At 39.3% G+C, this 11,267-nt stretch overlaps 1 protein-coding gene across 3 annotated transcripts; it reads left to right on the top strand.

Moving 5' to 3' along the window:
* The first annotated feature begins 1,028 nt into the window (after positions 1-1,028).
* EXOC1L (exocyst complex component 1 like) lies at positions 1,029-7,120 on the top strand. Of its 3 annotated transcripts, XM_042871956.1 has the most exons (4): positions 1,113-1,149; positions 4,160-4,249; positions 4,478-4,605; positions 6,486-7,120. In XM_042871956.1, the coding sequence occupies exons 2-4, from the start codon at positions 4,195-4,197 to the stop codon at positions 6,747-6,749; spliced, it is 447 nt and encodes a 148-aa protein (XP_042727890.1). In that variant the 5' UTR covers positions 1,113-1,149; positions 4,160-4,194; the 3' UTR covers positions 6,750-7,120. The 3 variants fall into 3 exon arrangements, with proteins under 3 accessions (XP_042727889.1, XP_042727890.1, XP_042727891.1); XM_042871955.1 differs by lacking the exon at positions 4,160-4,249 and having other exon boundaries at positions 1,029-1,149; XM_042871957.1 differs by lacking the exon at positions 1,113-1,149 and having other exon boundaries at positions 4,226-4,245.
* The last annotated feature ends 4,147 nt before the right edge of the window (positions 7,121-11,267 follow it).

Here is an 11,267-nt window from a genome sequence, read left to right as displayed (position 1 = left end):
CAAGTATCAGAGATGCAATGTGAGCTATAGACCGAGGGAAAACCAGGTTCCCAATGAGGCCTCTGGCACTTAGTACTGGCACTGACCTGACTGTGATGCTGGTAACACCAGTGGTGAGGAACTGAAGGCTGCAGGCTCATGCTTTCTGATAACATATATCCCAAACCTAAAGCTTAGAGTAATATTGCTTTCCCAAAGCAGAGATGAAAATTCATCAACAGATTCAAGAACCACAACTATCTCTCTAAATACACGGGACCAAAAAGCCCATGCAATATCTACAGTATCTATTTAGTATCTACAAGTATCTATTTATATCTACAATATCTACAGTATCTATTTAGTATCTAATTTAGTATCTACAAGACAGGGTTATTCTCCCTAGTTTCACACCTACACAATGGAGGAGCAGTTACCTGCTTTCTTTCACTTCATATCAGCAAAGAACCTGGATGTCTCAGGCATTGAACTATTCTAATAATATTGGAAAAACCTCATTATTATTATTTTCTTTTTTTTTTTACTCATTCAACTTTTACATGCAGCCAGGAGTTAAAACTCTAAAACAGGCAATTGCAGATCCATAAATTAGAGGAATAAATGTACACCAGATGCTACCCACCCACATGCAGCGTGGCAGAACTGCTACCATTTCCAAAAACGCTCCCATTGACGTATCCAGCCTCTCATACACGGAAACACACCTGCGTCCCCTGACTGCCCCCACCCTCTGAACACTCCTGTTGCACGGGTCTTTATGCCCTCTCATTTGCTATATGTAAAGAGCAGCACGCTATAATTTCCCCCCTAGCTGCAAACAACTGCACCGCCGCTCGTCCGGGGGCCGTCCCGGGGCGGGAGGAGGCGGGGCGGCGAGATGTGCCACCCGGCCGCTCCCGTGCCGCAGCTTCGCGGCTCTCGCAGGGCTGCGGGCCGGCAGCGGGGCCCCTCGGGGCTGCGCCCGGCGATGTCCCCCCGGTGGCAGCCTGGGCGGCCCGCGGCGCATCGCTCGCTGCCGGGCGTGTGCCATGTCCTCACTGGTGAAGGAGGACCTGGCCAAGAGGCTCTTCGGGCCGCGGCGGCTGCGGCTGCAAGAGTTCATCGAGGTGGAAGGCTCGGGCGCGGAGCGCTGCTACCTGTGCGCCGCAGGTACCGGGCTGCCCGCGGTGGGTGCGGGGCGCGGGGCGCGGGGTGCGGGGTGCCGGCCGGCTCCGCGCTGCCCGGCGGCGGCTGTGCCTGCTGGCGCTGTCCGGGCTGCTGTTTCCCCCTCCTTCCTGAGAGCATGAGCGCTCTGACCAGCGGGGAGACTCGAGGATCTCCGCACAGCTGTTGGTAAACGTGCGGGATGTGGCAGCGCTCGGAGTGATTGTTGGAAAGAGGAATGCTCTTTCCTCTACTAGGAGGTTGTTGTTTTTTGTAAAACAAAGCGTAACGATACATCCGCTTTGCAGGAAGTGTTCGTCATTTTCAGAGCTTCTGTGCTATCTCTTGTCATACTTTAAAGTCCTGCATACTGCCCAGTTACTTAAGTAAGGATTATCTGGGCTTACGGCTTAAACAAATACATGTTTGAATTAGTAATTAGCAAGAACCGTGATTAAAGCAAGATTGTGTGACAAAATTAATTATCTGGCTTTTTTAACTGAATTTGATTTCAAGTGCATGTGTTTCTTAGTGACTTTAGAACATGGTTCTAGGGCTGTTTGCGTTATGTTTTTAATTATTATTTTTGTATTAGTGGAAGCTGATGGAAAGAGAGAAATTCTCATGCATCTTGTGTTCAGGAAACATTCAGATGTTGTACCAAGGGACGTGATTCAGTGGGAAATCTATCACCAATAGGTGATAGGTGGGCAGGTGAACTAGATGATCTTAGAGGCCTTTTCCAGCCATGGTGATTCTATGATATAAGCAGCTGGGTTGAAAAAGAATGCTTTTTGCAGTCTGTTTCCTCTTGATGATCAAAACACACAGAGCAGATAGAAATCATCTCTGTATTTCAGAATTTTTTTGGCCAATATGGGATGATGGCAAATATATTCTGTGATCCTTATGTTTGAAAACATCTGGTGAATAATTGTATTTTACAGATTAATGGACATACTGAGCAAGATCTGTTCCCAGCAGATGTGATTTTAGTAGAAGAGATTTTATATTTTATAACTGCAAAAATAGTTTTAAGATGTGGATTCTTGAGTATTATAGAGCTTCTAAATGTACAAAAATACCAACCTGATTCATAGTTTACAAAACAATTTGGTAGAAGTGTGATTAGATTTGTATAGTAGAATTAAACAGTTTGGTGTTAAGAAACTTCCAAAGAGGAGAAAAAACATTTGCTATTTATACAATTTTAACTAAAAATTTCTTCCTAAGGTAGAGAAGAACAAGCCATTAGAGAAAGCCTCTAATCAGCTTGACTGATTGATTGTCACTGAAGACATAAAGGAAAATGTATGTAGAGTATCCAGTATTAAACTCTCTTAATATATTCAGGCATATTCAACTGAGTAGTAAGTACAGTAGCACTCTAATTCTGAACAATGGGTTGCACTCATCTGCCAGCAGTTACTGTAATGTGCTGTGATTCTGTACTCTCTAAAATCTTATCCCTACAATACATCTTCACTGTATTCCTCTGTATTTCAAATTAACATAAGAGACTGGGAGAATGCAAAGCTGAAATGCAGCTACATTTAGGAACTTTCACAAGTCTGCATTGGTCTGCCTGAGAACAATGGCAGACTAACATCAGACTATCCAGTGGAATGGAGAAAATCCAGAAAGGTCTTCAATCCATGGAATCATTGAGAAATAACTTGTGCTCTTGAGGGCACTGTCATAACCATTCCTGCCACAAGAAAATCTTTGAGTTCAGTGAGTGAAATGGTAGATCTGAACTCATGTTATTCATCAAAAATATAGTTGTCTTTAAAATGGCAACTGAATTCAGGACCCAGTGATATATCTAAAATGCAGGAAAATTAAGATTTTATAGGTGAAAACTGCCCACCCAGGTTTCACTACTGAGCAGAACGTGCTCCTGGCGTCATTATTCTTACTACAGCAGTTTCTTAAAGACATCTGCCTCTGTCCTTATTTTGAACAATTTCTGTTCTTACATGAGTGATAGAGAAATGGTAGTCTGTGGGTCTCAGAGGTGCCTAGGACATCTATTTCTGAAAAGACTGTGGGCTTTTGGGTTTAGATTTGTTTTCTTCTAACTCTGAGGGAGACAACATACTGCTTCACAGGGCAGCAAACAAAATGGGAGAAAATCAAAGTGAAAAAAGCACTTTCTATGAGAAGCCTACTAGATGCATAAATGAAAACATTGTTCACAGAAGGTGAACAACACACCTGTGATCTTTCGATTAAAAATCATCGGACAACTATGACTGTTAGAACCAAGGGGAAAAAACAAACTAGTGGTGTGTGTTTCACAGCAGGCTGTTTGAGAAGCTGTACGCTGAGGGAATTACAATTAATTTAAACATTTTCCTCTTTTTAATTTGCAGTGGAAAGAAGCTGGATAATCCTTTGTTTGTCTTTATTTTTTAACCATCTTATAAAAAAAAGTCAGAAGCAAAGCATGTTTTAACATAAATAAGATAAATCTAGTTGAGTTTCAGAATGGATTTTCAAAATTCCAGGCAGAATTTAGGTAAGAAAGAATCTTGGTCCTTCATCTGTAGCATCGCATTATGTTGTCAGAGGTTAGAGGGATTAGCTGTTAATCTCACAGGTGGCTTGGGGAAGTGCTCTGCCCAGCAGCTGCTATGCTGGGTGTGCAGAAGTTGTTTCAGGCTGCAGTGCTTTTCACACTAATTGTTTCGTGTTAAAGAAGTCTGATCTTCTACACAGCACTCAGTGTAATCAATTAATAATGGTAGTTATTACAAGGAATGTCTGCACGCTCTTTTTATTCTCATTTCCTGTCTAAGTCAGAAAACAGTTATTTCTACAAAGATAGCACTGAGCAATGTGAGGCTTTAAGAAGTATTTTCAGTGTTACTTCGGTTAAGTGACATAAATACATTTGATAGGGAAGTAAGAGTTTTGTTTAAAAATAAGTCCGTAAGAGAACGTCATCCTCAGAACAGAAAGCAGTCATACTCGCAAGAGCCTTGGTAGTGATTTGGCAATTCTCTGACTTCAGTACCCCAAAGGATTCACCATCAAAGTAATCAGGATATGTGGATTATCCTCACGGTTCCAGTGCTGGAGTTGGGCCTTCACTGCACTGTTGGTGAGTTCAAACCAGAGGCTTTTGCAGTGGTAAGGTTGCCTTTTCACAGGATGGGGAAGCTAAACACTCAATCTGTTTAAGACAGATAGGTTTCGTAGGCTGAGAACACTGGCCTATTTCTACTCATACTGTCATTTAAATTTTTATTTTAAATGAAGTTTAAGTATTTTATTATTAGAACTTTGGGGAAGTATTTGCTTGCATATCATAACTATTTTTGTCTTGCAGTGTCTAAAAGTGAAGAAGTAGAAATATGTATGGTAAAACACTTTCGAGATCAAGAAGAGAAATATGAAGTAGTTGAAAAGTGGTTTTTAAAAGATCTGGAGATGATTGATGGAAAAGAAGCAGATACTGTAAGTGTTATGTATTATTAAATACACAGAATATAATTCTATTGTGTTGCAAGTTGGAATACAAGTATTGAAATGCATTTGAAGGACGTTATCTGATTATCTTTTTTTTTAACAACACAAAACAAAAAGCCTCCATGGTTTTTTGAGTTTATTGCATGCGAGAGGGTCCAGATTGCATTTATATTTATATTGCTTGAGGTGTGGGGAGAAAGAGAGATTTTCTTGTTTATTTTAATTTTCATCTCTCCTGTTGAGATCTGAGGGACAATCTGGATGTTTTCTCATTTGTTCATTGTAACTGGGAACAAAGATTCACAACACGCAATTCCTGGTGTAAATTTGAATTGAGATCAGTGTATTTGAAAACATGTTTTTGGAGACTCCTTCCATTTGAATTTAGGATCTTGTTGTTTGTACAGCAAAGAGAAATTGTATCAATATGTAAAACATCATCTTTCACGTAATTTAAATTTCATTTACATTACTTGCATCAGTTGAATAACTGAATCAAACAGCTTTGGCTAGCTATGATTGATATTACTGCTAAAAAAGTCATAATCTCTCAGATTCAATTACAGAAGGGTAAATGAGGCTGCAATACAATATACAATTTTATACAAAACACCAAAAGTAGAATTAAATTCTATTTTACAGAAGCTATAAGAGTGCTTTGAAGATAATGTCTTACTGTAGATAAAGTGTTATAACTTTATAACTTTATAACTTTATAAAGTGTTATAAGGCATCCATGCATATAAAATGTCGTTTCGGAGAAAATTACTTTTTTACCTTCTATGTTTCAAATGAACATAAAATAGAATTGAGATTATATTGTCCTGATGACGTAGAAATCAAGAGCCTACAAAAGGGGCGTCAGTCTTGATTCAAGGAAAAATGACAGACTCCAGCTGTACTCATTCCATCCTGACAACTGTTCTCTTTTCAAAAAGCCACAATCTCTGCAGCTGTCTGCAGTCCCTTGTGCGTTGCTCTCAACTCTAAAACTAGAAACCTAAGAGACTGTGGAGGTGAGATCAGATTCAGAGTATCCACGAATCACGCGAACTCTTTGCAGCTTAAGCCAGAGGGGAAAATAGCCAAAGCTAATAATATTTTATGTACTCTCCAAGTTATCTTGCAGCTGGAGATGTTCCTATCCCTTTACCAGATAAGGCAGCCAGAAGATTACTTATTGTTTGCCTACATGGACTCATTCACTTTCAACTTTTTTTTTTTAAGGTTTCTTTTTTGTTTGTTTTTAAAAGACTCAAATACACTTCAGAAATTATTCAGCCTTCAACAACTAGGATGTTCAAAATCTTATTTTTGGTTACAGAAAAGCATAGATGAGCCTCAAACTCCTCATTACACAGTGATTAGCACTGATATAAATATTCATCATATTGCTATTCATATCCATGGAATTTAATACAACTTAGCTGTTGCTAGTATTAATTGTGCCAAGAGCTTGAAAGCACACAAAATTACAGTTTGGGCAGGAAGAGCAATCAATATTCTTCTTCTGACAGGCAAGTCAGAAGGCAAGTGTGTTTTAGGCAACATGACAAATTGGTTCACTTCAAAACAGCATTGTATAATCACAATAAAGTGCAGTGTCTTCCTTAGACAAACTCTGAAAGTTTTACTTAGGCAAAACTCATAATGGCAAAGAAAGGCAGCTACTTATAAACAGTTAATTAGTAAAATTTTACAAGACTCTTTAATAGGAATAGCAGAAATACACAAAGTCCATAGCTAATACTTTTTGGAATCCATAAAACTGAGAAAAAGAAACGCTAAAAGTAAGTAAACAGAAAACAAGAAATTGCCATTCTGATGTCTATAATGCATGTAATAATTTTGTTCTCAATTTTTTTTAGGATAATCCATATTTTGATATGCACTTCCACAAAGTCTACAGTATGGAGGCATACAGTTGTGCATCTAAATACACCTTTGCTCGAACGCTAAGCAATCTGAATGAAACGTATCTTAAAAAGGACTTGAAGATTGTGAACTTTGATAGCACCTACCTGAACGATGATTCGATCTGGTCATCCAACAATAGGGATTGTTTAGTACTTATGAGAATATGCTTCTATGCTTCCAACCTTTTATGTCTCTCCTTGTGTCCTTTGTCCTGAAGATGTATTTTATAACATTAAGGGGACTGGTTGATTTTGCTAACCAGCATTTTATAAATTATCTGATGAAAATAACAATAAATGATACGTGATATCTGCTTTTTAATTTTACCTATAAGTCCACAGAGGAACCTCTTTTTTTTTTTTAATATCCATCTGACCATTAATTTATATGTATTAGAAGGGCCTTACTGGCAAATAGAAATACATGAGGCTTTCAAAAAAAAAAAGGACAGTGATTCCTAAGTTCAGTGGTGGTTGTTAATGTAAGATAAGTTTACCGTTTGCTATATGTTTATAGAGGTATAAATCATTTTTCATGAATAGCTAGAAATATTGGTAAATATTTTAAGAGCATTTGCAGTTCATTTACATCCTAAAGTAGAAAAATAAAGCAAGAAAAACGAATTTTGCACAAGAATGATGCATGTTTTCATTTTTCAAATGTGTTGAAATACAGAACTCTGTTAAAGAGATCACACCTGCATAAATACATGAATCAAATACTCATCCTGATGAAGTATGGAGTTTTGCATTTGTGTACTGTGGGACCAGTTTTTACCTATGCACTTACAGTGATTTTTCCTCCTGAATATCAAGTGCTCCCTTTGACCTTTCCATTACTTATGATATTGTCATAGAAACATAAAATGGATATTTTCAAGCAGAATTATTTTATTTGTCAGACCTTTGAAAACTTTTTTTTTTTTTCATCATAGTGTTTCTTTCTTGCAACTTGTTTATGTACATGAACAGGCCTGGTTAGGGAATAGCACCTGTTTATGTCTCTTCTCTGCCTCAGGACTAAAAGTTAACAACATTGTCTCGCTCCAATTTATAGGAGGGAGAGCAGGTTCTTTTATTATCTATATACCCGGCGTGAGATTAAGAAACAACGGTTCAAATGTTGGTCCGACCAGTTTATTACAAATCTTAATTAGGGAAATGTGGAAGGGGAGGACGGACACTATTACGAATTAGGGTAATGGGGAAGGGAAGGAGGGCGATAGAAAAGAGGAAGCAAGGAGTCTTTATAGGAAGCAAGAGGGACATAGTCACCACCATGGATCCAGCGTGGTTCGTAGTTCAGTCTTTGATCTTCAGTAGTGGTGGGTCGTCAGGCAGAGTTGTTCTATTGATGACAGCGACGAAGCACGACGAGGATGGCCCCTTTTCAATGCTTCAAAGTGGTTGAGTCAGCTCTCCTTTGAGTGGCAGCTTCTGGCTCTGGGATCTCAGCAGAAACTCCTTTGTTCCCATCTTCCGGGCCTTGCCAGCAGATAAGAGGGACCAGGGATGCCCATCTGCATCCTGTTTCTCACAGAACACGATGGTATCATTCCCCAATTTTCCCACACCTAGCTGGAGCAGTTTAGTCACAGGCCAGATCTTCCGCCAGTGAACACTCCTGAGCACTCTCATCCGCTCTTCTACAGAGCAAGCAGCTCTGGAGGAAGGGGCTTTCAAATGTGCCCAAAGTGATATCGATTGTCACACAGTTAGCGCCCATCACTTGCCTCCTTAACAAATCATTCAGAGTCTTATCACAAGAAATACCTCAGGAAGCAAGCTTTGAGCCAAAAAAACAAAGAAGGATTCACAAACATACTACTGGGAATCCTATATGAGCAGTAGTTTTTGGTGTTTAGTTACAATTACTTTGTAGGTGACTGATGGACTTCTCAAAAATCATAGAATTAGGAGAGTAACTTTCATCAGTGTCTAGCTACGTTAGCATATTCAGTGCACTACGTAAATGTGTGTTAATATTTACATTTGCATTGAATGTGGGGTGGATTCTACTGAGTGGTTGGGAAGATCTCACCCATAACAGAAAAATAACAGCTGGACTTGTGACAGTATAATATTACAGTAGAAATGCAGGATGAATTAAAGCTGTATTGACCAAGAGCTGAAGAGGAACAATTTCAGCAAGAGGCACAGTGATATTTCTTGGTGTCACCCAGATGATTTAGCTGGCTACTCCCCCCCCCCCCAGAGACAACAGAGAAAGCAATGCCATACCATTCTGTGCCATTCTGGTCACAACTTCCTGCAGGAGAAAATTCACTTTCTCTATTGGCAGCCTAGAGAGTACAGAGAGAGTAGCTCTAGATTAAGCCAGCTAAGTACCAAAGTTGATAAATGTAAATAGCTCCCAGAAAATCACAAGCTGATTAATGTCCTCTCTGAGTAACTGCCATCATGGTTTTTTTGTGGAAGTAGATCATGACTTGGTCTTGGGAGCCTTTCACATGGACTCCCACCTTTGAAAACATTTGTGCAAATGTACTTTGGATTCACAGTTGAAATAAAATCAAATAAGTGAGGGTATATTTGAAAAACTGTATAAAATGTACAGCTTTCTACTTTTCTTTTAAAATGTTAACCTACTGCTTGTATATAAAAAGGCCATATATTTGATTATCTTAATAAGTTACATATTTATTCCAGACTTGTAAATTACACACATTCTAACGCAAAACTTAATCATTATCTATACCTTGACAGTTGTGAAGGCAGTTTATATGGATTAACACTAATTTTCAGCAATTTTTGAAAACTTACAGCTTACATTTGTCACCTAAATATTGTTAGAGAGAAGGATTGTATTTATAATTATTGTTTATGAAATGCAGTTGTTCTTACCAGAATGTCTTTGAGGTAACTCAGTCCAGCATTTGATCCATCATTACAAAAAGTATTTGCCCAACATCCAGGCTGTACAAAGACATTTTACAATAGCATGTATAAAGCAGAACATAGTTATATATTGTGCCACGTTGTGTTGTTTGAATATATTATTGTAAAGCTAACAGTGTTTTCTGTGAAGTCAACAAATTCTTTGCTTACTTGGCACAAGGAATTATTTTATGGATGAAAGAATCATTCATATGGTAATAAAAAAAGTAGAATCTCTAATAATTGACACCTCAGAGCATTCTTTTGAAATACAGCTACAATTGGTGACTTCCTGATCTGTTGGTGCTATATTTGTCTCATTTTGAGTGATCATTTTGATCTACTTCTGGGTGCTGGGAGGAGATCTGCAGCTGAAAAGGAAGCCCCAGGAGTGCTATAGAACATGAGCTGGCACTAATCACACAATCACGTAATCATAGAGGTTGGAAGGGACCTGTGAAGATCATCCAGTCCAACTAAAGCAGGTTCTCCCCAGTAGGTTGTACAGGGAAGCATTCAGGTGGGTTTTGAATATCTTCAGAGGAGGAGAGTCCACAAGCTCCATGGGTAACACTTTCCTGTACTGTCACCCTCAAAGGAAGGAAGGTTTTCCTTACATTGGTATGGAATTTCCCCATATGATGCAAACATTAACAAAGGAGCATGATACATGATACAAGGGCTCACCCCCTCTCACTTTGGCTGGAGATTTACATCTTGAAACAGGCAGCTCAGGCTTTTCAAAGAAACCCACTGGCTTCTCTTTAGGGAGACTGTCACTGTTTGGAAGTGAATGTAACAAGCAGAGTGTAAATGAAACTCTCGCAATATCCCACTGCATCTGTGATCCAACTTCTCTTTTCTCTTGCTGATCCTAAGGCAATAGAAGCTCAGAGGAGCCTTTTCTTCCACTTTCAAAAGTGTTTTCAATTACATTATACCTGTCCTGTGCTGTCTGGGCGTAATGCTATTTCAGAGGCAAAGATTTCAATCTAATTCCTGCCTATACTTCCTTTTGGTGCTCTTACACTGACTGTTAGGCATTTGACAAGTACTGTAGTTTTATTCTAACAATTTAAAACTGTGTAAAGAAAGACATTTCAATTTTGGAAGGGATGCAAAGTCGTTTACACAAGAGCAAATTCCCTTACCTTGGAGCCAGCTCACTTCAGCATCATGCATGTGGGAACTACTCGAGGCTGTCCCACTAGCAGCAGAAGCTGCTGTTTGAAGATCAGCTCTGCAGAGCTTTCCCATGGCACTTTATGGAGTGGGACCATGATCATCTGCGTTCATTTACGTGCCATATGTCTTCATACACATCTAGAAGTAAATGGTTCCCCATGAGTGCACACCAGTGCATCATCAGCCTTTCACTCCTTGAAAACAAAAACATCTATTCAATAACTAAATATTTGCCATCCATTGCTTCCAAAAATAAAACTGAAGTGAAAAAGAGCCTTGTGCATCAGCCCTGTGCATCTCTCCAGCTGTTCTCCAGTTTGGTCTTCAGTGTGCTCTGAAGTTCCAGACTACGTACTCTTCACTAATCACGCTCTCTCTTGGGTAGCTGTTTACCATATCAAGTGCCACTCACCTGGATGTGATAATGGTTTTGCTAGGAATTATTTGTTAGTAATAGAAGTGCACTCATCTGCCTCGATAATCTGTAGAAGAATTAAAAGGAATAAACGGTAGTAGCTTCTAAGCAATACAAAAATAAGGGGAGACCTCATCGCTGTTCACAATGACCTGAAAGGAGGTTGTGGTGAGGAGGGGATCGCAGGTGACAGGATGAGAGGTAAAGGCCTTAAGTTGCACCGGGGGAGGGTCAGG

Source organism: Lagopus leucura, unplaced genomic scaffold (genome assembly GCF_019238085.1).
Source record: "Lagopus leucura isolate 7727_CA_CO unplaced genomic scaffold, USGS_WTPT01 Super-Scaffold_100004, whole genome shotgun sequence".
NCBI classification, from domain to species: Eukaryota; Metazoa; Chordata; class Aves; order Galliformes; family Phasianidae; genus Lagopus; species Lagopus leucura.
The sequence above is the reverse complement of the archived record's forward strand: the minus strand, read 5'-3'. Positions and strand labels throughout refer to the sequence as shown.